This window comes from Salvelinus fontinalis, chromosome 23 (assembly GCF_029448725.1).
Source record: "Salvelinus fontinalis isolate EN_2023a chromosome 23, ASM2944872v1, whole genome shotgun sequence".
Lineage (NCBI taxonomy): Eukaryota > Metazoa > Chordata > Actinopteri > Salmoniformes > Salmonidae > Salvelinus > Salvelinus fontinalis.
This window is the reverse complement of record NC_074687.1, coordinates 42254758-42281799: the sequence shown is the minus strand read 5'-3', so window position 1 is coordinate 42281799 and position 27042 is coordinate 42254758. Positions and strand designations below refer to the sequence as shown.

The window sequence follows — 27042 nt, the reverse complement described above, 5'->3', positions numbered from 1 at the left end:
TCAATTGATCTGTGTAGACTGATAAGGGCTGTGCCTCTTTACCCCCCCCCCCCCCCCCCGTCTGCAGCATCAACAAGGAGAGCATCGTGGACGTGGAGGCGGTGGTGAAGAAGGTGGAGCAGACGATCGAGAGCTGCTCTCAGCAGGATGTGGAGTTGCACATAGAGAGGGTAGGTCTGTCTTCTGCTCTGTCTGACCACACCACAGACAAACAGACCAACAGACATGCACACAGAGGGAGGACAGCCGTGAATCAGAGGAGCTACTGGTTCAAAGATATCCGTCTGCGACGGTTTTTGACTGCTTTCTCTTTTTGGAGTTGTGGTACTTTCCGTTCCGCCTAGCAGTTGAACCTGGAAAGTACTGTGAGTTTTTAGAGCGACTTTCTAACTGCGAATCTAGTTGAACCAAACCTTCTAAAGAAAAATCTCACCTTTTCCCGTTTCAGATTTTTGTCATCAGCCAGGCCGAGCCTCGTCTGCCCCTGCAGCTGGAGGATTGCGTGAGGCCGGAAGGAGAGGGGGATGAGGTGAGGATGAGGGCCAGGGCTCTTGGGCCTCGCGCAGGTAGCTCTTCTTAGCTGATCAAAGGTCAAACTCATTTAATCCGGAGAACTTCCTCCGTCCTGATGCTGGGTGAAAAATACATACACACCCTCAAGGCCTTCGATTGTTGTTTTTGAATATTATTGGTTCTATACTGCCATTTATTTGATTGAACCTTTATTTAACTAGGCAAGTCAGTTAAGAACAAATCCTTATTTATAATGACGGCCTAACCCGGTCAAACCCTAACCCGGATGACTCTGGGCCAATTGTGCGCCACTCTATGGGACTCCCAATCACGTCCGGTTGTGATACAGCGTGGAACCGAACCAGGGTCTGTAGTGACGTCTCTAGCACTGAGATGCAGTGCCTTAGACCGCTGCGCCACTCGGGAGCCATGTTTTCAGTCAGTGTCTGTATTAAGGGTCTACTCTCCAGTGTGATTCAGAGACAGCTGAAGTTTGTAAGTGTTTATGCAGTATGCCAACCCCAACGGCAGTTGTGTCTAAGGTTTTGTCTGTGGGGAGTCTGTCTGTCAGTTACAGGAACTACCGTTGGGGAGGAGGCTCTGGACTGGGCTCGGTCTGTGTCTCCGTCTTCATGTTCTGACTCATTATGAGCTGGATGTGTGGAGCTTGTTCACAGCCTGTTTTAACGCCATGAGCTCCAGTAAAGCCTGACAACCTTTGACATCCTGTGATGTAACATTTAGGAGCTTCGGTGCTCTCTTACTGTTTTATTGGATTGTAAATTTGTTGTATTAGTTTATAATAAAAAAAAAAAACTGGTTTATAAGGTTTAAAAATAGAACAGGATAGTGATTCATTTCCGGGGGGGGGGGGGAATAAATAAACATTAGAACACATGGATCATGTCACACATTATATTTCAATGTCCTACTGTGTTTTCACACATGTCCAATAGTTTGTTCCCATATACTTCAGATGTGTTTTAATACTTTAAATGTTTTGTAATGTGGTCAAATGATGTTGGCGTTATGCGTTTACTCAGGATGGAAGAGCGACGGTCAACCAGGACACCAGACTGGACAACCGAGTCATTGATCTCAGGGTAAGTTCTACGACACTATCACACTTCAACCAGTGTTACATTCTTCCATGACAAATGAATGACACAAATATAATGAGTTATTCTAGATTCAAATTGGGTTTTGAAGACGCTACATTTGTATCAACAAAATATTGTGACGATGAGATGAAAAATGACAATCATGGTATCTTTCCCACTTTGCAGGCCCGTGAGTTAGCCTGCTGGTAGAGTGGAGTATAGAACTGTGCATGGGTTCAGAGGTTTTAGGAGAGGGGTTCTAAACCAGACTGTGCTAGAGGCCTCATTGTTCTGTTCTGAGGCGTACCCACACTAGTGATGTGGCAGCAGGAAAACAGCCCTACCGCTCGCCTCACCCTGGCTTTGTCACAACACCTGTTTCTACAAAATGTCTCTTTGAGCTTGAGGACTTGGGCCTGTTATCACAACCACACTTAAATGAAGGGTAAACCTATAAACAGGGTTTCACACAGACAGACCCCTATCCCTAACCCCAGTCAACAATAAAGGACAACCATAATGAAAAGGCACGTACCAACCAAGAACCGTTTCAGTGAAAATGAAAGAATAACTTCCCTACAGGCCAGCCATTTTGTTGAAAATAAATGGTTGATACTCTCTAGGGAAATACGGTACTATCCGTCAGGCACAATATGAGTGGTGGTGGTGGCGTGTGACCAAAACCACAAGCCATGGGCTGTTAGGCACGATTGTTTTGAGAGCTTGCATGTCAACGAGAGTGACGCACGGAGTTATTTCGCTCTCACTCTCTTTTATACCTCCCACCCTGGTGTGAGGACATAGAAAGATAACAGACCCCTCCTCCCAACTCACAGTAGAGAGAAGTGTTTTTTGCACAGGAATTATGTAACTTATTTGTATAAGTCTGTTTCTAATCAGGCTTTCATGTCAGTTTGGTTTGCTCACTAGGTGTATCTGCTTAGCAATTTCGTCTAGTGTTATCCAGAAGTGGCAGTTATTCATCAAAGCAGGAGTTATATTCCAACCACAGTCAACTATAGGCTACATATCGGTTTACCATTTCAACCGGGGCCAGACTGGACCAGAGTTGTTGTCTGCAGATTCATTCTCTGACAATGAGAGAGTCCGAAAGCTCCCGTTCAGGCATTTGGGAATGTTTAAAAGATAGAAATGTGAGCCTTCAGCTTTCAATCAGGACGCTCAGAGCTTTTTGTATTCAACTCTTTGTGTAGATGACTAAAACCCGAGATGAAACCAGATAGAACTGGTTGAATAAATCCTCAGTAATAACACCAGTCATATTAGGAAATTAGTAATCTGATCAACTGAGAACTGAGAAGAACACTCCTATTGGCTCTTAGTAGCCTTACAGTCATGAGGTTTGGGGTTTTGGCTGTTCCTTTGCTCGTTCCCAGACGTTATGTGTAATACGCAGCTATTGACGTGCCTCATCACGAGTCATTTTGATGACTGGGTTATTTTCTACACCACTAAGTTGACCTCTGTATACAACTAGAATGAATTGCCAATGTTAGGTTTTGAAAATAAGACAAAGAGCTCTATCTCATGTTTATTTTCTAAAGGCTTAGATTAATGTGAAATGCACCCTGTTTCCACTCCCTCTTATGAAATGAAAGGTGTCGAGACTGTACAAGGCAAGATGTGACGCAAGCAGTGTTGTCTGTTCACTCTTTTTTTTTTTTTTGGCATCGTGTAATATCTCTGTGTGGGTCATTATCTACTCCACACATTTTTTTCCAGAGGAACCTTTTATATGCTGTACGTCAGTCTTCATATCATAGAAGCTGCAACGGCTGCATCCCACTCTGAAACGTCAAAGTTTAAAATCAGTGTTCCATTGATTTGCAACCTTTTGAAAAATGAAAGGTGTTTGTTGGTGGAGGACCTTCTAGTTTTGTGCCAACATCAAACTGCTCAGTTTCTCTTTATTGTATTTATATACATTACCGTTCAAAAGTTTGGGGTCACTTAGAAATGTCCTTGTTTTTGAAAGAGAAGCTATTTGTTTGTCCATTTTAAAATAACATCAAATTGATCGGAAATACAGTGTAGACATTGTTGATGTTGTAAATGACTATTGTAGCTTAAAACTGCACATTTTTTATGGAATATCTACATAGGTGTTCAGAGGCCAATTATCAGCATCCATCACTCCTGTGTTCCAATGGCACGTTGTGTTAGCTAATCCAAGTTTATCATTTTAAAAGGCTAATTGATCATTAGATAACCCTTCTGCAATTATGTTAGCACAGATAAACTGTTGTTCTGATTAAAGCAGCAATTTAACTGGCCTTTAGACTAGTTGAGTATCTGGAGCATCAGCATTTTGGGGTTTGATTACAGGCTCAAAATGGCTACAAACAAAGAACTTTCTCCTGAAACTCGTCAGTTTATTCTTGTTCTGAGAAATGAAGGCCATTCCATGCGAGAAATTGCCAAGAAACTGAAATCTCGTACAACGCTGTGTACTACTCCCTTCACAGAACAGTGCAAACTGGCTCAAACCAGAATAGAAAGAGGAGTGGGAGGCCCCGGTGCACAACTGAGCAAGAGGACAAGTACATTAGAGTGTCTAGTTTGAGAAACAGACGCCTCACAAGTCCTCAACTGGCAGCTTCATTAAATAGTACCTGCAAAACACCAGTCTCAACGTCAACAGTGAAGAGGCGACTCCGGGATGCTGGACTTCCAGGCAGATTTGCAAAGAAAAAGCCATATCTCAGACTGGACGATAAAAAGAAAAGAATAAGATGGGCAAAATAACACAGACACTGGACAGAGGAACTCTGCCTAGAAGGCCAGCATCCTGGAGTCGCCTCTTCACTGTTAATGTTGAGACTGGTGTCGGTTAGGACATCTACTTTTCTAGACACAAGTAATTTGTCCAACAATTGTTTACAGACAGATTTATTTAACTTATTCACTGTATCACAATTCCAGTCGGTCAGAAGTTTACATACACTAACACGGAACCCAAAGTGGCTGCGCGCGTGCGCCATCGTGCACAAATGTGTTTTGTCCCCATACACCAAACGCGATCACGACACGCAGGTTAAAGTATCAAAACAAACTCTGAACCAATGACATTAATTTGGGGACAGGTCGAAAAGCATTAAACATGTATGGCAATTTAGCTAGTTAGCTTGCACTTGCTAGCTAATTTGTCCTATTTAGCTAGCTTGCTGTTGCTAGCTAATTTGTCCTGGGATATAGACATTGAGTTGTTATTTTACCTGAAATGCACAAGGTCCTCTACTCCGACAATTAATCCACACATAAAACGGTCAACCAAATCATTTTTAGTCATCTCTCCTCCTTCCAGGCATTTTCATCTTTGAACTTATATGGTGATTGGCATCTACACTTTCATAGTATTACCACGACAACCGGCAAAACAGTTCGTCTTTAAATCACCCACGTTGGCATAACCAATAAGGAGATGGCACGTGGGTACCTGCTTCTATAAACCAATGAGGAGATGGGAGAGGCAGACTTGCAGCGTGATCTGCATCAGAAATAGCAATTACTTCTATTTTAGCCCTTGGCAACGCAGACGCTCGTTGGCAGTGTGGGTGCAATAATTTAATAACATATATTCCTACATTTATTTTGCAACGCGAGCGGTGTAGTCATGGTATACGTTGACTGTGCCTTTTAAACAGCTTGGAAAATTCCTGAAATTATGTCATGGCTTTAGAAGCTTCTGATAGGCTAATTGACATAATTTGAGTCAATTGGAGGTGTACCTGTGGATGTATTTCAAGGCCTACCTTCAAACTCAGTGCCTCTTTGCTTGACATCATGGGAAAATCAAAAGAAATCAGCCAAGACCTCAGAAAAAAAATTGTAGACCTCCACAAGTCTGGTTCATCCGTGGAAGCAATTTCCAAACGCCTGAAGGTACCATGTTCATCTGTACAAACAATAGAACGCAAGTATAAACACCATGGGACCACGCAGCCGTCATACCGCTCAGGAAGGAGACGTGTTCTGTCTCCTAGAGATGAACGTACTTTGGTGCAAAAAGTGCAAATCAGTCCCAGAACAACAGCAAAGGACTTTGTGAAGATGCTGGAGGAAACAGGTATAAAAGTATCTATATCCAAAGTAAAATGAGTCCTATATCGACATAACCTGAAAGGCCGCACAGCAAAGAAGGAAGCCACTGCTACAAAACCGCCAATAAAAAAAAACAGACTACGGTTTGCAACTGCACATGGGGACAAAGATCATACTTTTTGGAGAAATGTCCTCTGGTCTGATGAAAGAAAAATAGAACTGTTTGGCCATAATGACCATCGTTATGTTTGGAGGAAAAAGGGGCTTGCAAGCCGAAGAACACCATCCCAACCGTGAAGCACGGGGGTGTCAGCATCATGTTGTGGGGGTGCTTTTCTGCAGGAGGGCCTGGTGCACTTCACAAAATAGATGGCATCATGAGGGAGGAAAATCATGTGGATATATTGAAGCAACATCTCAAGACATCAGTCAGGAAGTTAAAGCTTGGTCGCAAATGGGTCTTCCAAATGGACAATGACCCCAAGCATACTTCCAAAGTTGTGGCAAAATGGCTTAAGGACAACAAAGTCAAGGTATTGGAGTGGCCATCACAAAGCCTTGACCTCAATCCTATAGAAAATGTGTGGGCAGAACTGAGAAAGTGTGAGAGAGCAAGGAGGCCTACAAACCTGACCCAGTTACACCAGCTCTGTCAGGAGGAATGGGCCAAAATTCACCCAACTTATTGTGGGACGCTTGTGGAAGGCTACCCGAAACGTTTGACCCAAGTTAAACAATGTAAAGGCAATGCTACCAAATACTAATTGAGTGTATGTAAACTTCTGACCCACTGGGAATGCGATGAAAGAAATAAAAGCTGAAGTAAATCATTCTCTCTGCTATTGATCTGACATTTCACATTCTTAAAATAAAGTGGTGATCCTAACTGACCTAAGACAGGGAATTTTTACTAGGATTTAATGTATGGAATTGTGAAAAACTGAGTTTAAATGTATTTGACTAAGGTGTATGTAAACATCCGACTTCAATTGTATATACAGGTTTGAACACACCTACTCATTCCAGGGGTTTTCTTTATTTTTTACTGTTTTCTACATTGTAGAATAATAGAGTAGACATAACTATATGAAATAACACACATGAAATCATGTAGTAACCAAAAAAGTGTTAAACAAATCAAATATATTTTTGATTTGTCAAAGTAGCCACCCTTTGTCTTGATGACGAGTTTGCACACTCTTGGCATATTCTCAACCAGCTTCACGAGGTAGTCACCTGGAATGCTTTTCAATTAACAGGTGTGCCTTAAGTGAATTTTTGGAATTTCTTTCCTTAATGCATTTGAACCAATCAGTTGGGTTGTGACAAGGTAGGGGTGGTGTACAGAAGATAGCCCTATTTGGTAAAAGACCAAGTCCATATTATGTTAACAGCTCAAATAAGCAAAGAGAAACGACAGGCCATCCTTACTTTAAGACATGAAGGTCAGTCAATCTGGGAAAAAAAGTGCAGTCGCAAAAACCATCAAGCACTATTATGAAACTGTCTCTCATGAGGACCGCCACAGGAAAGGAAGACCCAGAGTTACCTCTGCTGCAGAGGATAAGTTCATTAGAGTTACCAGCCTCAGAAATTGCAGCCCAAATAAATGCTTCAGAGTTCAAGTAACAGACACATCTCACATCTCAATCAGGCCTTCATGGTCGAATTGCTGCATGGAAACCACTACTAAAGGACACCAATAAGAAGAAGAGACTTGCTTGGGCTAAGAAACACAAGCAATGGACATTAGACCAGTGAACATTTTTCCTTTGGTCTGATGAGTCCAAATTTGCGATTTTTGGTTCCAACCGCAGTGGCTTTGTGAGCCGCATTGTAGGTGAACGGATGATCTCGGCGTGTGTGGTTCCCACCGTGAAGCATGGAGGAAGAGGTGTGGGTGTGCTTTGCTGGTGACACTGTGATTTATTTAGAATCCAAGGGCCACTTAACCAGCATGGCTACCACAGCATTCTGCAGCGATACGCCATCCCATCTGGTTTGCGCCTAGTGGGACTATCATTTGTTTTAAAACAGGACAATGACTCCAGGCTGTGTAAGGGCTATTTGACCAAGAAGGAGAGTGATGGAGTGCTGCATCAGATGACCTGGCCTCCACAATCACCCGACCTCAACCCAATTGAGATGGTTTGGGATGAGTTGGACCACAGAGTGAAGGGAAAAGCAGCCAAGTGCTCAGTATATGTGGGAACTCCTTCAAGACTTGAAAAGGCATTCCAGGTGAAGCTGGTTGAGAGTGCCTAGAGTGTGCAAAGCTGTCATCAATGCAAATGGTGTCTACTTTGAAGAATCTCAAATCTATTTAGATTTGTTTAACACCCTTTTGGTTACATTCCATATGTGTTATTTCATAGTTTTGATGTCTTCACTTTTATTCTACAATGTAAAAAAATAAATACAAAAAACCCTTTGAATGAGTATGTGTGTCCAAACATTTGACTGGTACTGTATATTTATATCTCCTGCGATTGCATAGAATGCTTCCAATCCTTAATACTGTACATGTTTTATGTTATGTGTCTTGTGTAGCAATCCGTCACCACACATGAAGTTCCCTCTCAGGAAGTTGAATTTAATTGACTGCTTTTTTTTCGCTTTTTTTGGCATTGTGTGTGTTTCTGCTTGTTTCTCCTTTGGTAGACAACGACCAGCCAGGCCATCTTCCGCCTGCAATCCGGAGTGTGCCAGCTCTTTAGAGACACCCTGACCAACAAGGGCTTTGTGGAGATCCAGACCCCCAAAATCATTTCAGGTACCAGCACTGAGCTCATATAAAGCAGCGCAGGCTCGACTCTGACTACCTGGCCATTTGTGCTCTTTGATGAGCTGACTCTCAATTGCACTTCACAAGCGTGAGCACATAGACAATGTGTGACCATGTGTCACATTTTGTAGCCATAGAAATGTGTAACACAACAGTGTTGTTTACTACAGTACTTGCTACCACAACCCCAAATGTGTTTTTTTTTAACTGAGCTGTGGTGAAACAAGTGTTGCTTTCACTTCCTCGTCTTTGGTAGGAGCCAATGGCATTCAACCCAGCCTGGCATTGACGCATTTAAAATTGCCGCCTTTTCGGTGAGAGCAGCTGCGGATCAACAGTGTGCGCTAATCTAAAAACCGCATTCACCTCTGCCAACACCCATCACACGTACCCTGTACAAAATGTTCTATGTGACCACCCTTCTGTAAAGGAAAACACATCAGACAATCTACTATATGATATGAACGTCTAACATGTGCGTAAATAAGTTAATGGCATTGTTAGGAAATGGTGTCATCACATAGACGACTTGAAAAAAGGCCGTTCACTACAGACAGATGATTTTTGTGCCATGTGTTGCTTCTCTCCTGGGATAGTTGACTAAAAGGTGTCTTTCTCCTCTCTAGCTGCCAGTGAGGGTGGGGCGAACGTCTTCACTGTGTCCTACTTCAAAACCAGCGCCTACCTGGCCCAGTCTCCCCAGCTCTACAAGCAGATGTGTATCTGTGCTGACTTTGACAAGGTGTTCTGTGTGGGACCAGGTAAGGCAGCACCTTGTGAAGAACCAATGGTCTAGCGGGAATGCTACTAACCAGGCACGTGTACGCTACTCACCACCGGAGACCGCGGTTCAATCCCTGTGACCACCCTTACTTATGTGTTCCATCTGGTCTGTCTCCCCCTTTGTTTCCAACTGTCTGGATAAAGTAATAAAAAATAAAAAAATATTAATCTATATATAATACCACATCTCTAAGCCGTTCACCTATCTTCCCTGTATCCAATAATGGGAATTAATTTAGAATATTGGGTTAAATACATCAGTCACTCTAGTTATGTAGTCAACAAACAAACAGTGGCTTACACAATATTAAACCTGGGCAGATAACTGCAAACACAACACATTTTTACACATAGACGGTGTTGTGATAGGGCTCATGTTGAGCAATAGGAAACATAATGTATCTGACTGGCTTGTGCTTGGTTGTACAATGTCTCTTTGTGAGTTAGGTCAACACGGCCTCACCTGGCCGGATCCACATGTAACCAGAGGAGTATTGACCCCCCCCCCCCCCCCCCCCCCCCGCAGTCTCACATGTCTAGGTTGTGTCCCAAATGGTGCCCTATTCCCTGGTCAAAAGTAGTGCACTATAAAGGGAATAGGGTGCCTCTAGTTTATCTCTGGGGTGATGGATCTAATCTTCATACTGAAATATGACGTCGCTGATACTAACTGAAGATATTCTCCGTTCCAGTGTTCAGAGCAGAAGACTCCAACACCCACCGTCATCTGACAGAGTTTGTGGGCCTGGATATTGAGTTGGCGTTCAACTACCACTATCATGAAGTGATCGAGTCCATCACTGACACCATGGTTCAGATCTTCAAAGGACTCCGAGACAAGTAAGCTGGGATTCACTTTGAACCCATATTTGCAAACAAAGTGAGTTAGTATGGTTTAAACTTTCGTGGGCCTATTTCAGGGCTGCAACTGAGCAAGTGGATGAGCTCCATATAAAGTAAATGCGTGCCTCCACCGCCATCTACTGGTATGAAATGGCATTGCATCTGTGCTGAGGGAGCAGGTGGTATTTGGGTAATCTCTCGTGGACATACTACTTAAACATAAGTGGTGCCGTAGATCTGTCATGATACAACGGGATGCGTGAGATAACGAGCAGCTTTCATTCCGGCGCATTGGACAAATCCCGATTTCGCAGGTGTTAGCATCTTTTGAATTTCGGAAGGGGAGGGGACATTTGGCTCATCGACTTGCCAGTAATTTACAAATATAGGGTAGAGCGCTTCGTTCCAGTTCCCAATTCTCATTCGATCTCTTCTCTTAACGCGTATGGACCCAGAAATTGATTGAGTATCTGACCAATTACGCAAGACTTTAGTTCTGGGTTAACCAAGATTAGTATTTGAGTGACCCAGTTGTGTCTGCGCTTGTGTGTTTTAAGGGAAAGTTTTCCTTTTAACAATAGAGGCACTTTATCAACTTCTACTGTCCTCCAAGAGTTGCTGAATGACCTTTTTCACGTGTGTCTGTGTCGTGTGTGTGTTGGCCAGTTTCCAGACAGAGATCCAGACGGTGGGGAAGCAGTACCCCAGCGAGCCATTCAAGTTCCTGGAGCCCACTCTTAGGCTGGAGTATTCGGAAGGCGTGGCCATGCTCCGGGAAGCGGGGGTGGAGATGGGAGACGAGGAGGACCTCAGGTCAGTAGCAGGTCAACATAAGACATTAAAATGGGTCGGCAAGTAGCACAGCGGTTAAGAGCATTGGGCCAGTAACGAATCCCAGAGCCGACCAGGTGAAAAATCTGACAATGTGCCCTTAAGCAAGGCACTTAACCCTAATTGCTGCTGTAAATCGCTCTGGATAAGAGTGTCTGCTTCATGACTAAAATGTGAAAAATAAAAACATGTAAAGAGCAAATAAATACCTTTTTTTTTTACCTACTGAAAATAACATATTTTAAAACGTTTTTCATAGCACTCCCAATGAGAAGTTGCTTGGTCGTCTGGTGAAAGAAAAGGTATGTTATGTTCAGTTTCTTTGTCAACAGATTTTATATTATTGTAGATGGTACGTGCTGAGCATTTTAGGCAGCAAAGCAGACTAACTCATCTCTTTATTGCCTTTCTGTTAGTATGACACTGACTTCTACGTGCTGGACAAGTACCCCCTGGCAGTGAGGCCCTTCTACACCATGCCTGACCCTAACGATAAAGTATGCAAGTCACTAAACACAGACATACACACACCACACTTCACCAGGTTGATCATCAATCAATCAATCAATCAATTTTATTTTATATAGCCCTTCGTACATCAGATAATATCTCGAAGTGCTGTACAGAAACCCAGCCTAAAACCCCAAACAGCTAGAATGCAGGTGTAGAAGCACGGTGGCTAGGAAAAACTCCCTAGAAAGGCCAAAACCTAGGAAGAAACCTAGAGAGGAACCAGGCTATGAGGGGTGGCCAGTCCTCTTCTGGCTGTGCCGGGTGGAGATTATAACAGAACTATGCCAAGATGTTCAAAAATGTTCATAAGTGACAAGCATGGTCAAATAATAATCATGAATAATTTTCAGTTGGCTTTTCATAGCTGATCATTAAGAGTTGAAAAACAACAGGTCTGGGACAGGTTGCGGTTCCATAACCGCAGGCAGAACAGCTGAAACTGGAATAGCAGCAAGGCCAGGCGGACTGGGGACAGCAAGGAGTCACCACGGCCGGTAGTCCCGACGTATGGTCCTAGGGCTCAGGTCCTCCGAGAGAAAGAGAGAAGGAGAAAATTAGAGAGAGCCAAGATTTTCAAAATGTTCATAAATGACAAGCATGGTCAAATAATAATCAGGAATAAATCTCAGTTGGCTTTTCATAGCCGATCATTAAGAGTTGAAAACAGCAGGTCTGGGACAGGTAGGGGTTCCATAACCGCAGGCAGAAGAGTTGAAACTGGAATAGCAGCAAGGCCAGGCGGACTGGGGGCAGCAAGGAGTCACCACGGCCGGTAGTCCCGACGTATGGTCCTAGGGCTCAGGTCCTCCGAGAGAAAGAGAGAAGGAGAAAATTAGAGAGAGCCAAGATTTTCAAAATGTTCATAAATGACAAGCATGGTCAAATAATAATCAGGAATAAATCTCAGTTGGCTTTTCATAGCCGATCATTAAGAGTTGAAAACAGCAGGTCTGGGACAGGTAGGGGTTTCGTAACCGCAGGCAGAAACAGTTGAAACTGGAATAGCAGCAAGGCCGGGCGGACTGGGGACAGCAAGGTGTCATGACACCATTGTGGCAGGACATTGGCAATGTTATACCGGAGGTGTAAATGACTTGACTGATGTTTCCTCCCAGAAATACTCCAACTCATACGACATGTTCATGAGAGGAGAGGAGATCCTCTCTGGAGCCCAGAGGATCCACGATGCCCAGCTGCTCACTGAGAGGGCCATGCACCACAACATTGGTAATGAAACAACTCTGACCAATATGGCTGCCCTGAATAACAAGGCAATCAGTAACTCAAGCTTCTTTTCTTCTCTTAAGCGATTGCTAGAGAATCTGCATATTATTACTGTGTTACCAATATACTGGTGGCTGGTGCTAATATGTAAAGTGGTGATGCTAGTATCAAATATTACAATGATTTGTGTTGCTGCAGACCTGGAGAAGATCAAGTCCTACATTGACTCCTTCCGATACGGAGCTCCCCCACATGGAGGTGGTGGCATTGGTAAGAAATAAAATATTGACTCTAAACCTTGGCCCATACCCTCTCAATAAGAAAGACCATTGTCAATCTAATCTAAATGCACTCATTGTAAATATATTCAATAAGAAATCCATTGTACATCTATTCTAAATATACTCATTGTAAATATACTCGGCCTGAAAGACGTTGTCAAGGTACTCTAAATATACTCATTGTAAGTATACTCGGCATGGAAGATGTTGTCAAGGTACTCTAAATATACTCATTGTAAGTATACTGTAATGCTGACATGTGAATTGTTTCCCTCAGGACTTGAGAGAGTCTGCATGCTCTACCTGGGTCTTCACAACGTCCGCCAGACCTCCATGTTTCCCCGTGATCCCAAACGCCTGACCCCCTGAGCGGCCATCGATGGCCATTGGACACAGATGCAGGACATGGGGAAACTACATTTTAATCTCCAACACACCAGACAGAGGAGACATTAGTGGCACAACACTGAAGTGTTGTGATTAACAAGAGAATAATAGATAATCAAGCCAGGCTACAACAGTTACCAGTATTCAGTTATAGAAAATGACACGGGAAGAAATAGAACCATAATATAAGGGATAAATAATTTGAAGACATTATAGAAGTGGAATATGATTTAGAGATGTAATAACTTAGAATTAGCTTGAGTGCCTGTCTGTTTCTGCTATCTTGCCAACTGCTTATGCCATGTTTGGCTTGACAATGGAGTAGGCAAAAGTACAAACAGTTTCCAGGCTTCCCTAGGCTCACCAATAGGGATAATAAATCTGTGTTTTAATAAATCTGTGTTTTATAACACTTTTCTATAGGGTTTATCAACTTTGATACCAGTCTTTGTCAGAGTACAGAGGTATGACTAATAAATAGTCTTGGTCTGGTGACATAATTTTTAATTATTGCAGTTTTTAAAGTAATTGGAGGAAAAAATAAATAAAAGTACTTCCAAAAGCTTGTTTCGCTTTCCATCTCTGCTCTCTTATTTCAAAGACCATCCTTAGTTTCGGGGTGCATACATCTGTATTGGGTTACTGGAGTCCCTCTGATATCTCGATCGCTCAAGGAGCCACTAACCAAGTCATTGAAAACAATCCCCATCATATTCTACACATTCTTTGCTATGGGTAATGTGCTAAGGAGCTTGCTTTGTTCATCACTATAAATCCTGTCACTTGAGAAACATTCATGTAGAAGTCTTTTGATTACCTTTCAGGAGGAATGCTGTCATGTTTGAAACATTTCAGGGTTTGTTACATTTTGAAATTGGTGGACATTAAGTGCTTTTTGTAAGGAAAAGGGCCATATTGAACTGGCACCTGAAAAGAATAGTGTATGAAATCAACTCAATGGAAGGACTCCTTCTCAGTAGGCTCATAATTAGAAAAGTTCACACACTAATAATCTGTATAAGATAAAATGCCTTTTTCATTACTTCCCATCTCTATGCCATCCTGATCCAGTTGGGTTGAAAAAGTCCCCATGCAATAATTGCTTTCTCACACAAAAACTGCATGACAAACAGAACCTTATGTGATATTGTCTTTAATTATTTGTTCTGATAATCAGAAATGTATACCAAGAAAAGTTAACTTTTCTACAGTTATCACATTTCCAATTGAGGAAAATGGAAGCGATGTTAGAATATACTGTTATTTGTTTTATAAACTGGGTGGTTCGAGCTCTGATTGGCTGACAGACGTGTATGCTAAAACATTTTTACTGCTCTAATTACATCGGTAACAAGTTTATAATAGAAATAAGGCACCTTGGTGGTTTATGATATGGCCAACACCACGGCTAAGGGCTCTGTCCAGGCACTCTACGTAACGCTAACAGCCCTTAGCCGTGGTATATTGGACATATACCACACCCCCTCTGGCCTTGTTTAACTATAACACCACCAAGGGATGCATACAAAGACAGTTTATTGAGCCATTTTGACAATTAAGTTTTACATTCTTACAGTTGAAGGAAAAAGGCAACAAGGACAAGAAATGTATTTTAAACATATGTAGGTCAAATCAAATGCGATTCAGACAATCATGTATGCATATTGCATTCATAACTTACCAAATCATCACATAACCAACATCCATTCTGGGAATAATAAGTAAATATACTATAAATATATAACAATCTTAATTGAAAGTTTGCAGCACTCTCATAGGGTTATGTTAATGGAATTAAAAGACCAAAAAAATAAGTATAATTTACAGTCCTGTATGAGCAGCAACAGTTTGAGGTGAAAAAATACAATATAAGTAGGATCTATCCACACTAGGTCGTATGTCATCCTCCTGCCTTTAATCTGTGGAAGCCCCAACTAGTTGCAGGAGGAAAATGAAGATCTGGACAATATCAACATAAAGTGAAAGTGCTCCAAAAACATACTCCTCTGGGCTGATGGAAAGCTTGCGGTTTCCGATGAGAAGCTGGGTGTTGTATGCTAAAAACTACAAAATAAAAATGGTTAATTTCATACATACAGGTTTGGTTCAAGAGAAATTAAGAAAGTCACCATTCTATTCCCTTTGATATACTGAGGCTTTTCAAGAAAAAACAAACTCACCAGGGTGTAAACGACAGCTCCAATTGCAGCATAGAGCATATGAAGCCATGGGACCTGTGAGTGAAAGAAAACACAGGACATTTTGTATGTATAGGCCTTCATCTCAGATTCGTGCAAATAGAGACAATCAAAGTGCATTCAAACGTGAAAGATGCATGCATATTACTATTAATGCAGTTCAACTTTTGACCAAACTGAGGCACTTACATATTTAAAGGATAGTACGATGGCTGTGATGATCCCAGTAACCAAGACTACGATGGCAAGAATACTGAAAAGTCCCCCACACGATGTAAAATCCACCTGTCATAAGCATAGACATACAGTTGAAGTCGGAAGTTTACATACACCTTAGCCAAATACATTCATCACAATTCCTGACATTTAATACTAGTAAATATTCCCTGTCTTAGGTCAGGTAGGATCACCACTTCATTTTATGAATGTCAAATGTCAGAATAATAGTAGAGTGATTTATTTCAGCTTTTATTTCTTTTGTCACATTCCCAGTGGATCAGAAGTTTACATACACTCAATTAGTATTTGGTAGCATTGCCTTTAAATTGTTTAACTTGGGCCAAATGTTTCAGGTAGCCTTCCACAAGCTTCCCATAATAAGTTGGGTGAATTTTGGTCCATTCCTCCTGACAGAGCTAGTGTAACTGAGTCAGGTTTGGAGGCCTCCTTGCTCGCACACACTTTTTCAGTTCTGCCCACAATTTTTCTATAGGATTGAGGTCAGGGCTTTGTAATGGCCACTCCAATACCTTGACTTTGTTGTCCTTACGCTATTTTGCCACAACTTTGGAAGTATGCTTGGGGTCATTGTCCATTTGGAAGACCCATTTGCGACCAAGCTTTAACTTCCTGACTGATGTCTTGAGATGTTGCTTCAATATATCCACATGATTTTCCTCCCTCATGATGCCATCTATTTTGTGAAGTGCACCAGGCCCTCCTGCAGAAAAGCACCCCCACAACATGATGCTGCCACCCCCGTGCTTCACGGTTGGGATGTTGTTCTTCGGCTTGCAAGCCTCCCCCTTTTTCCTCCAAACATAATGATGGTCAGCAGCCGAAAAAGATAGCCAATTGGGCGGGGGTGGGAGTCAAAAACTAGATCCTTCTTTAGTAGACCAAGCGTGGAGGGGGAAATATCAGACACATTTACCCAATCAGAACCAATCAGGACTATTCAGAAAAAACCTCTGATGTAGGAGAGAAGAATAGACATAAGCCCAGGAAAGATGAGTTCCTAATGGAAGTGCTAGAACACAGAGCCACTAGAGATAGAGACAGTGAGAACAGGACTAGGGCAGACAGAAAGGGAAAGTCAGAGGGAGGGAGAAAGGGAGAGAGAAAATGTTTCAATTGTAATAAAGACGTACATTTCGCTAGAGAATGTAATGAACCTTGTTGACATTGTGATAAAAAGGGCCATAATCACCGCGATTGTAAACAGAAACCTTCCAGCAAGGGAGGAAAGGGGACAGATAGAAATAATGAGAAATGTTATAATTGTAGCCAGAGCGGGCACTTTGCCAGGGATTGTGAGGCACCGTGTAAATATTGTAACAAAACAGGACATAATAACCAAGAGTGTCTAACCAAGAAGGATAGAAAAGGTTTAAATTGCGATGAGACAGGACATGTTGCCCGGGAGTGTAAGGCTCCCTGTAAACATTGTGACGAGTAAAAAAAAGTCAAGAGAAGAAAGGAAGAGAGAGAACTTTTTGGTTTGATTGTTTAGGTAACACCAGTGTATTTGAAGAGGAAGTTAACGTATTCTAAACATTATAATCTGTTTCTATTACGTGGAACCATGTCCGGTCAGTAAAGGGTATTGCAGGTTAGTTAATATTATTTTAAAGGGACAGTGCACGTTAATCACAGTTGTGGGTATCTAATGGAAGGATATTCCTATTAAGAATTTTGGGAGACTGTCTGCAAACGGATTGAATGGGTTTCACATATGACCAGTGAGGAGAATAATTTAAAAGGAATGATTATTAGGTTTTGTTTGTAGTCAAAGGTTGGATTTCTGAGTCCGGGTAGTCTGACAAAGTGGTTTTTCTGGGAAAAGGAATGCTTCATTGTTTTTCTTTGGAAATGTTTTCCGGGGCTGTTATCTTGAAGGGAGCGAGTGAGACAGAGGCATGTTTCTACCAAAATTGCAAAGGCCTGGATATGTTTGTTTTTAGCCTTTGGGTTTGAGGATGTTTCCATTTTCCTAGAGAAACGATATCTAAAAGGGGTACACACATGTGAAATATGAGAAGTTTTATTTTCTGAGTTTTAAAACACGTGAATTCTTTTGATAAGGGAATGTACTGGGAACCTGGGATACAACATGTAAGAAATTGTTTGATGGTTTTTCTTCAATTTGTCTAATATAGTATGGAAAATGAATGTAAAAGGGTGGTATGACTTGATCTCTATCATGGCTTTCCCTTGTGGTCTGATCAGCCTCATGGCAGGGCCATTTGGATGGAGAATTAGAGGTAATTTGTGATACTGATTTTAAGGTAAATTGAGTAATTGATAATTATGAATAAGTTTATAGTTCTTTTACATAGTGTAATTTGAACCAATGAGAAGAAAGAAATGGCACAGCCTTGGATTAATGGTAGATTTATGTTAAGTATTTAGAACATAATCCAGGCCAACAGGACAGGGATAAATTACAGTTGTGTTGATTCCGAATTATTGAGAACACAGAGATAACCTTAATCAATGTAATTACTTTAGAGATGGCCACCATAGACAGGTAATCTTTCCAAAATCTATGAGTTCAGACAGTAAGACACTTAGTCAAGATTTGGCAACAGCCCATATAATTGACAGACAGAAGAGGAAGCAAAAAGGGCTGTCAGAAAGCCACACCCACACACACAGATTCTCACTTGAAGGAGGAAGTTAGTATAGACAAAGAATTACTGCAGGAAAGTCAGCTTCGAGCCACAGTTAAGGAAGTTACTAGATTGGCACAAAGGGAACCTCTCTATTTTTACCTAAGTCAATGTTTAGATGTGATCAAGATTGATACATGGGCGGAGCCAGGTATCAACGGAGGGATGAGGGCCTAGTGGCCTATTGATGGCCCAGTGGCCTAGGCAGGATAGGAAAGATGTCGTGGCCTAGTGGCCTATGTGATAATGAACTACTTATTAAAAAAATACAAAATAAAATTGTAATAAATAAGCTACAATATTAGGTCAAGATATTATCCCTAGAGTGGTTTACTAGGATATATGTCTTTAAATAATGGATGACATTTTAGCTAATCAGGTAGAACAAATAAAATGCCAGAGTTAGGGACCAGAACACGTAGACATAGAAGTTGAAGATACACTAGCAGAACCCATGAGAAGACTTTCTGGTAACCAAACCCGTATGCCCAAGATTTTGTGTCCAACAGGGGAATGACAGGAGAAGGTGATTCACTCAATCCAACCAGGAGACTGGGGGGGGGGGGGGGGGGGGGGTCCAGTCCCTGAGGAGAATATACGGGAAGCAGCCCCGTTGGGAAGGCACATACCAGGTTCTGTTAAACCACCGCTTTGCCATTAGAATAGCTGAGAGAGTCACTTGGGTCCACGTTACCCACTGCAAGAAGGTATGTACCCATATAAGCACTGCTGATCACACAGAGTTAGGAGAAGAACCGAGAACCAACAGGGTCCGGGGGTTACCTCCTTAAACGAAGATTTCCTACCCCGACAGTTCCTCACTGTGTGCGCTCCTAGAAGTGTGAGTATGGGGTGGTACCTAGCAGACCAACTAAGGGCAGGAGGGGGTTGGCTGTTTTTGGGAAGAGTAGGGGCTCTGAGCTGCATCCTAGTCTTTGAAACCTTTCTGATTATCCAAATCCACCACCTGTAGGTACTAATTATATGACGCCATTGTCATTGATAAGAAGGAAAAGATAAACTATATAATTCACCAACGAGTTACTAACAAAATAAGAAGATCAAGATGTAGGATTTAAGGTAAACATTAAACAATTCCCTAGGAAAGCAAATAACGGTACAGGGATTGGGATGGCCAGATTGAAGTACTCGGCCAACCCACCTCGGTTCACTTTAACTTCTGATGAGTGCCAGTGTTAAAGATACAAGGATGGCACCGAGAACTTAGATGATTTGAATGGCTGAAAGGTAATCGTTAATGTGACAGACTTAGGTTTGGAAGGACAGGAGACAATTCTTAACCTCACAGCACCTATAACTGATGTAGGGTGGGCTCGTACCAGCAAAGGACGCATACGACAGAAACTACCAGAAGGGTGGTTAGGAAATTGCGACCAGGGGTTATTGGTCCAACCAGTTCGAGTTAGTCATCAGAGGCCAGTAATAGGAGGCTAAAGTAGGTACAGGAGGAGTTTTGACCAGGATGGGAGTCTAGATGGATGCTATTGGCATCCTCAGGGAAGTTACAGATTAATACAAAGCTATGGATCAAATAGGTGAAGACTTAACAACTACATTATAATACAAATAAATACAATAAATACAAATGTGGATTGGAATAATGACATCTATGATAAGCAACAGAGATTCGTGAATGAGACTGGGGATGCAGTGAAGGGTTCTCTGACCAATTATCCGCCACCTCCCTGGTGGCCTGGTAAAATAGACTGACTCTCAATATGTAAATTGGCAGAAAAGGGTGGGGTATGTCGAATGATTGGGATTCATTGCTGTACGTTTATTTTTGAAATAACACAGCTCCAGACGGATCAGCGACCAAGGCTCTGGCAGAGAACTATCAGGTGGATAATTCTCTTACAAATTGATTTGACAGTATGTTTGGGAAATGGAAAATTGTCATAATCACTGTGTTGTGGGCCACTTTCACCTGTATGAGTGTTTTTGTTTGATTCTGGGTGTGAAAGGTCTCATTTCCAGGACTATGGAGAAATCAATGACACTACAGATGATGAGATATGGACCGATTCCGAGCTCTGACCAGTGGAAAGATGAATACATGTCCCCAGACCTAGTAGATGGACCCGGCTCCCTCACATACGAGGAGCCTAAGCTGGATGAGACAATTTTTAATGTTTAGGTTTTTTAGGTTGTTTATTGTTTTTATGTTTAGACTATTTTTTGATGAAGAATGCAGACTTCCAGGCCTAGGGGAAGACTCTGTGTATTTTAATTATGAGGAGCCAATGGTAGATGAGACTGTTTTCAATGTTTAATTAAAGGCTGTTTATTTCATGAAGATTATGATGAAAATCCTAAAACGAAAGAATAAAATTCCTCTATCACCCACTGGAATTGTGATCCAGTGAATTATAAATTAAATAATCTGTCTGTAAACAATCGTTGGAAAAATTACTTGTGTCATGCACAAAGAAGATGTCCTAACCGACTTGCCAAAACTATAGTTTGTTAACAAGAAATTTGTGGAGTGGTTGAAAAACAAGTTTTAATGACTCCAACCTAAGTGTATGTAAACTTCTGACTTCAACTGTACATGTTCTTCACAACATTGGTCAAACGACAATCATTAAGGTACACAAATGACCCAATAGTTGGAATGTTTCATAGGACGGCACATGAATGACGGCCTACCAGGGAACAGTGGGTTAACTGCCAGATTTTTACCTTGTCAGCTCTGGGATTCGATCCAGCAACCTTTCGGTTACCGGCCCAACGCTCTAACCACTAGGCTACCTGCCGCCCCAATAACTTCATATGAAAGGTCTACAAAAATTAACAACCATGGAATGTGCACAATAAACCCAGGGAATCAATGTATGCTATTTATTTAGACAATCGATTACATAAGGAGGAATTGCACAAGATCTTACCCAAAATGTCATGAATATTTAAAAGACAGTCGCCCATTGTAATCCTAGACAAAAGAGTCATTTGACACTGACAACAAAGACACTCTCACAAGCTACAGGCTGTAGGTTCTAAAGAGGCAGTTTTTTATATACGTACCTTAGTTTGAAAGCAGAAGATGGTGACAATTATGCACACTATTGCTGTTATTCCAATGGTCAGAAACACTGCTTTTGTGTCATAGTAGCTGCAAGAAATGCAAAGTATATTGAGTCACAAAACAAACATTACTACTTCACCTTACATTAGTATTTCTAGTAGTATTATGTAAAAGAAAATAAAAAAATATATGAAAATTCTATAACAAACCTTGATATTGTTCCTGTCATGTAGGACATGGCCAGTGTCTAAAATATGACATATAAAACAATAAAATCATAACATATCTATACAGTAATGTAAAGTCAGCAAAAAAAGAAACGTCCTCTCACTGTCAACTGCGTTTATTTTCAGCAAACTGAACATGTGCAAATATTTGTATGAACAAAAGATTCAATAACTGAGACATAAACTGAACAAGTTCCACAGACATCTGACTAACAGAAATGGAATAATGTGTCCCTGAACAAAGGGGGGTCAAAATCAAAAGTAACAGTCAGTATCTGGTGTGCCCACCAGCTGCATGAAGTACTGCAGTGCATCTCCTCCTCATGGACTGCACCAGATTTGCCAGTTCTTGCTGTGAGATGTTACCCCACTCTTCCACCAAGGCACCTGCAAGTTCCTTGACATTTCTGGGGGGAATGGCCCTAGCCCTCACCCTCCGATCCAACAGGTCCCAGAAGTGCTCAATGGGATTGAGATCCGGGCTCTTCGCTGGCCATGGCAGTACACTGACATTCCTGTCTTGCACAGAACAAGCAGTATGGCTGATTTCCTGCGTGGTGGCATTGTCATGCTGGAGGGTCATGTCAGGATGAGCCTCCAGGAAGGGTACCACATGAGGGAGGAGGATGTCTTCCCTGTAACGCACAGCGTTGAGATTGCCTGCAATGACAACAAGCTCAGTCCGATGATGCTGTGACACACCGCCCCAGACCATGACGGAGCCTCCACCTCCAAATCTATCCCGCTCCAGAGAACAGGCCTCGGTGTAACGCTCATTCCTTTGACGATAAACACGAATCAAATCATCAACCCTGGTGAGACAAAACCGCGACTCGTCAGTGAAGAGCACTTTTTGCCAGTCCTGTCTGGTACAGCAACGGTGGGTTTGTGCCCATAGGCGACGTTGTTGCCGGTGATGTCTGGTGAGGACCTGTCTTACAACAGGCTTACAAGCCCTCAGTCCAGCCTCTCTTAGCCTTTTGCAGATAGTCTGAGCACAGATGGAGGGATTGTGCGTTCCCGGTGTAACTCGGGAAGTTGTTGTTGCCATGCTGTACCTGTCCTGCAGGTGTGATGTTCGAATGTACCGATCCTGTGTAGGTGTTGCTGTGTTCTGCCACTGCGAGGACGATCAGCTGTCCGTCCTGTCTCCCTGTAGCGAAGTCTTAGGCGTCACAGTACGGACATTGCAATTTATTGCCCTGGCCACATCCGCAGTCCTCATGCCTAAGACACGTTCACGCAGATGAGCAGAGATCCTGGGCATATTTCTTTTGGTGTTTTTCCAGAGTCAGTAGAAAGGCCTCTTTAGTATCCTAAGTTTTCCCAACTGTAACCTTAATTGCCTACCGTCTGTAAGCTGTTAGTGTTTTAACGACCGTTCCACAAATGCATGTTCATTAATTGTTTACGGTTCATTGAACAAGCATAGGAAACAGTGTTTAAACCTTTTACAATGAAGATCTGTGAAGTTATTTGGATTTTTACGTATTATCTGTGAAAGACAGGGTCCTGAAAATGGGCCGTTTCTTTTTTTGCTGAGGTTTAGTTCCATTATGTGTTAAGACATGATATAGAGATTATTTTTTGCAAGCATTACTTACAAGAATGGCCAGCAGCACAAAGTTCCAAGGAAAGCGTCTCCTAAACAAAGATCATTAAGATCAAAAGATAAATATCATTATCTGATGTTTAACGGTGTACTGTTGTATGCAGAGTATAAAGAGGGCATGGATAATCTTACCCTGGCCCTTTGCAGCAGACAAGAAGGCAGTAAGTGACAAAATAAACAGCGCTGGAAGAAAAAGATGCCATTATTATGATAGGTCAAAAATATTGCTCATGTTTTATTATAATATATAATTCAAAAATAATGAATGAGTAATACATATAGTTAGGAACCTTAATGGAATATGAAGTACTTACAAAGATGCCCAATACACGGCTGGGTTCCTAATGACAAACGCACGGACTTCCTCACTGTAATACAGATAAAATGCTGAAACGTTAGCATTACACAAACAGAAAACTAAAACAGAAAAGAGCTCACATTGATATTACATGGTATGACAGAGATAATACAATGTCACACTGTTGACACTTACACAAATGTAAACACGGCCACGATTGATACAGTGACGATGAGCTGAGCAGCCAATATTAAGTACACCTGTTCCAACACAAAAAAAGGGGGGTGAATTCTGTCATGATCACAGCCAGTATAAGTAGACTGAGTGATTAGGAAGTCGATGTGTAAAAGGTATAAGATCTCATACTTTTCGGATGAATGCATGTCGAGTAGAAATGCTTTCCCATGCTGTAGAATATGCAAATTCATCGTCTTCCACTGCATTAAAGACATGAAGTCAATAATGACCAAGTAAAACTATTTTGACAAACTTCAGATATTAACAGTATATATTTTTTATATTCTGTTACATAATATGTCATATATTATACTGTACAGTAAATAGCTCCAGAACCTGTGTTGGAGGTGGGCATTCCTAGAGGAATGGAATAAGGCATCCCAGATGGAGGGTAGCCCAGAGGGTACCCTGCTTGTCCTGGGTATTGTGCTGAGGACTGAGCAGGGTATGGTCCATATGCTGGTGGGGGCTGTGGGTAGTTCCCATGCCGGGGCCTGGGCCCATGTAGTGCATCGTCATAGGCTGGAGGGAAATCCGACTTTGACATTATGACATGCGATATGGGCACCTTAAGAGGGGGTAAGAGGGGGTAAGAGGGAAACATTATGCCGCGTTCAAAACAACTCCGAACTATCTCCGACTTCAGTGCGTTCAAGACAACTGGCGGGGGAAAAAAGAGCTCAGACTGGGAAAAATCGTTTTGACGGGTGATCCAACTCAGAAAGATTTGACCTCGTTTTTTTCAGAGTTCCCAGTTGTCTTGAAAGCACCATTAGACCATGCCAATGACATCACATATTTTCTTCCCACAACGCTATATATCCATTTTCAGAAATGTTGGTAAATTAGCTTTTCTTGTTTAAATAAACTATGAAAGAGGTGTGTTTTCTCACTATCTAATCATGACATGATGTTCAATGACATATAGCCTATGTGCTGTATTTGTTAAGAATCTATCACTTGATGGGTTCATTTCTCAGAGACCAATAATCCAGTTTTTTTGCTAAATGCTATATGTCCGCCTCACTCAGAGAAATAGGTAGTAGCCTCCTACTAGATTTTGCACAGTCCAATGAAACAAATAACGACTTTTTTTTTATAAAGAACTGTACAGATGATACATTTGTGACATCAATACAAAAAATAAAAATGTTTTCAATATTGTATACAGTCATATCTGTACGTAAAACATTTACATTTTAGTCATTTAGCAGATGCTCTCCCAGAGCGACTTACAGTAAGTGCATTCATCTTAAGATAGCTAGGTAAGACAACCACACATCACAGTCAAATGTACAGGATAAGAACATTCCATTCCAGCTAAACTATGGATAGGCCTATATTGTGCAAAAAAAAACACGTTCATACACATCTAAAATCTATGAATGAAAAATCTGAGAACAGTAATATTTTACATACACATGAAGGTACCCATAAGCAATAATTTCTGATGAAAAAACACAAATGTTACATTTTTGGGGGATATTGCGTTTTGGAAATACACTATGACTAGCAGGGTATTTAAGATTTAACATATACAGCCTCAGTAACTTCAGATAGGGACTCCTGCATGATTCAGATGACAAGTTTGATGTTAATGATGACATCACATTTACCACAAATACCCAGCAGACCACACTGTCTGGCATGACAAGCCTTCTAGCATCAACTGTATAAATGCGTATAACACCATAATAATCGTACAAAATGTGAGTCCAAAATAGCCATCCAGATTGTTATAACAAAGTCTAAATTAAATTTCATAACGTAGTTTCGACTAAAACTTAGCAAAAACATAAAGACGCATGTATACTCACCAAGTGGATTCTGATGAGATATCGATCTGCGATGTAAAACACCTAACGGTTAAATGGTTTGATCATTTAGCTTGGTCAAGTCTAGGACACTGTTCCTGTGTCGCCTACATTTCACGGAGTTGTAATGAGATCTTTACCCAACATGCCCCCTGCTGATGCATTCTAAATTTGTAAGAAAAAAAGTGTGGTTATTTTTGTTTTGTTCCAAATGAACAATTATTTAAGTTTTAAGGCCTGTCATTAAAACCACTATTTATTCACCTTTATTAAGACATTTTGAGACCATTTGCTGGATAAATTATTTTAATACCTATCCGAATAACGCAGGATTACTAGATACATTCCAATAGGCACTACCAAATAGCAACATTTCCGCTGAAGTTACACTGTAACAATGTGTCAACAATGTTTCATAGTTCGATACAATATTAGTTACATGTCATACTAGTAACTTAGGCGTCACTAAGTATCGCTGTTTGGAAACAAAGTGCGACACAGGCCCAATTCCTGTCGCGAGTTCCTACTCTCATGTTTATATATTTGAAAGGAAAACAATGTACACAATTTTGGCCAAAGTTCCACTATGTTCTATTAACTGGTAGTCTTGTAAACATCACAATATGTATTGCATCCAAATCGTTTCAGATACTTACTGCAGAAGTGGAAAATAACAATTAGGCGATAGTGACCGAAAAGTGACTGGGCCCATAATCACCCAACACCACGAGTCTCGAAAAACAGACCCGAAGCATTTGAAAATTGTGGGAACGCGGATGTCTAGACTAGAGACCTTTGGGTTTAGTTGTCAGTTTCTTTACTTGTTTGTAGGCTCTTGACCTGTCGGGTGTAAACTGTATGTGTTATCAATATTCAATTAATATAACTGACTAGAAACTACATTCAGACTTGGCTATATGGTTCGCAATGACATGGACAATACATGAAAACGCCTATAAGGACACGCCTGACGCCCAACCCTATATTTCATTTCAGAATGTATAGGTTAGGGTTATGTTTAAGGGTTTGGTTTAGATAAGGGTCCGTTTAAGGTTTTTGCTAGTCGGTTTAAGCGTCAGCGGTGTCCTAATTGTGCTTTCAAAGAAACTGGGAAAACGGGGTCAAATCATGACGTTAGTGATTTTCAGGTCGGAAAGTCGCAGCTCTAGTAAGAGGCGCCAGTTCCGAACTTGAATTCAGAGTTTGATGACCGGTCAAACGATTTTTTCTAGTCGGAACTCGTTTTCCCCCCCCAAGATCCTAGTTGTCGTGAACGCACTGAATTTGGAAGTCAGAGATTTCTCAATTCCGAGCTCCCCGTTTTTTTGAACGCGGCAATAGTCTCTCCCACAACACACTGGAAGACGAGGAGAAACGTAGGCTACACGTGTGTCGTG

The 27042-nt window shown here is 41.5% G+C and overlaps 2 protein-coding genes across 3 annotated transcripts in view; one reads left to right on the top strand and one right to left on the bottom strand.

Moving 5' to 3' along the window:
- The window catches only part of dars1 (aspartyl-tRNA synthetase 1), a 39685-nt gene extending 25796 nt beyond the window's left edge, over nucleotides 1–13889 (top strand). The window contains exons 7-18 of the mRNA XM_055878952.1: nucleotides 68–170; nucleotides 449–529; nucleotides 1557–1616; nucleotides 8337–8448; nucleotides 9087–9221; nucleotides 9936–10083; nucleotides 10753–10899; nucleotides 11177–11219; nucleotides 11334–11414; nucleotides 12546–12657; nucleotides 12853–12924; nucleotides 13213–13889. Coding sequence (XP_055734927.1) covers nucleotides 68–170; nucleotides 449–529; nucleotides 1557–1616; nucleotides 8337–8448; nucleotides 9087–9221; nucleotides 9936–10083; nucleotides 10753–10899; nucleotides 11177–11219; nucleotides 11334–11414; nucleotides 12546–12657; nucleotides 12853–12924; nucleotides 13213–13304 — 1186 coding nt within the window. The 3' untranslated portion in view covers nucleotides 13305–13889. The remainder of the gene's footprint in view (nucleotides 1–67; nucleotides 171–448; nucleotides 530–1556; nucleotides 1617–8336; nucleotides 8449–9086; nucleotides 9222–9935; nucleotides 10084–10752; nucleotides 10900–11176; nucleotides 11220–11333; nucleotides 11415–12545; nucleotides 12658–12852; nucleotides 12925–13212) is intronic.
- A 570-nt stretch (nucleotides 13890–14459) lies between these two features.
- On the bottom strand, nucleotides 14460–26935 carry LOC129821355 (protein lifeguard 3-like). 2 transcript variants are annotated; one of them, XM_055878954.1, is made up of 12 exons: nucleotides 26302–26935; nucleotides 24168–24399; nucleotides 23961–24031; nucleotides 23790–23854; nucleotides 23611–23664; nucleotides 23429–23479; nucleotides 23289–23328; nucleotides 21667–21704; nucleotides 21457–21544; nucleotides 15710–15805; nucleotides 15503–15556; nucleotides 14460–15386 (listed from the first exon to the last, which is right to left on the bottom strand). In XM_055878954.1, the coding sequence occupies exons 2-12, from the start codon at nucleotides 24376–24378 to the stop codon at nucleotides 15237–15239; spliced, it is 918 nt and encodes a 305-aa protein (XP_055734929.1). In that variant the 5' UTR covers nucleotides 24379–24399; nucleotides 26302–26935; the 3' UTR covers nucleotides 14460–15236. The 2 variants fall into 2 exon arrangements, with proteins under 2 accessions (XP_055734929.1, XP_055734928.1); XM_055878953.1 differs by lacking the exon at nucleotides 26302–26935 and adding an exon at nucleotides 25649–26245.
- Between the last annotated feature and the right edge of the window lie 107 nt (nucleotides 26936–27042).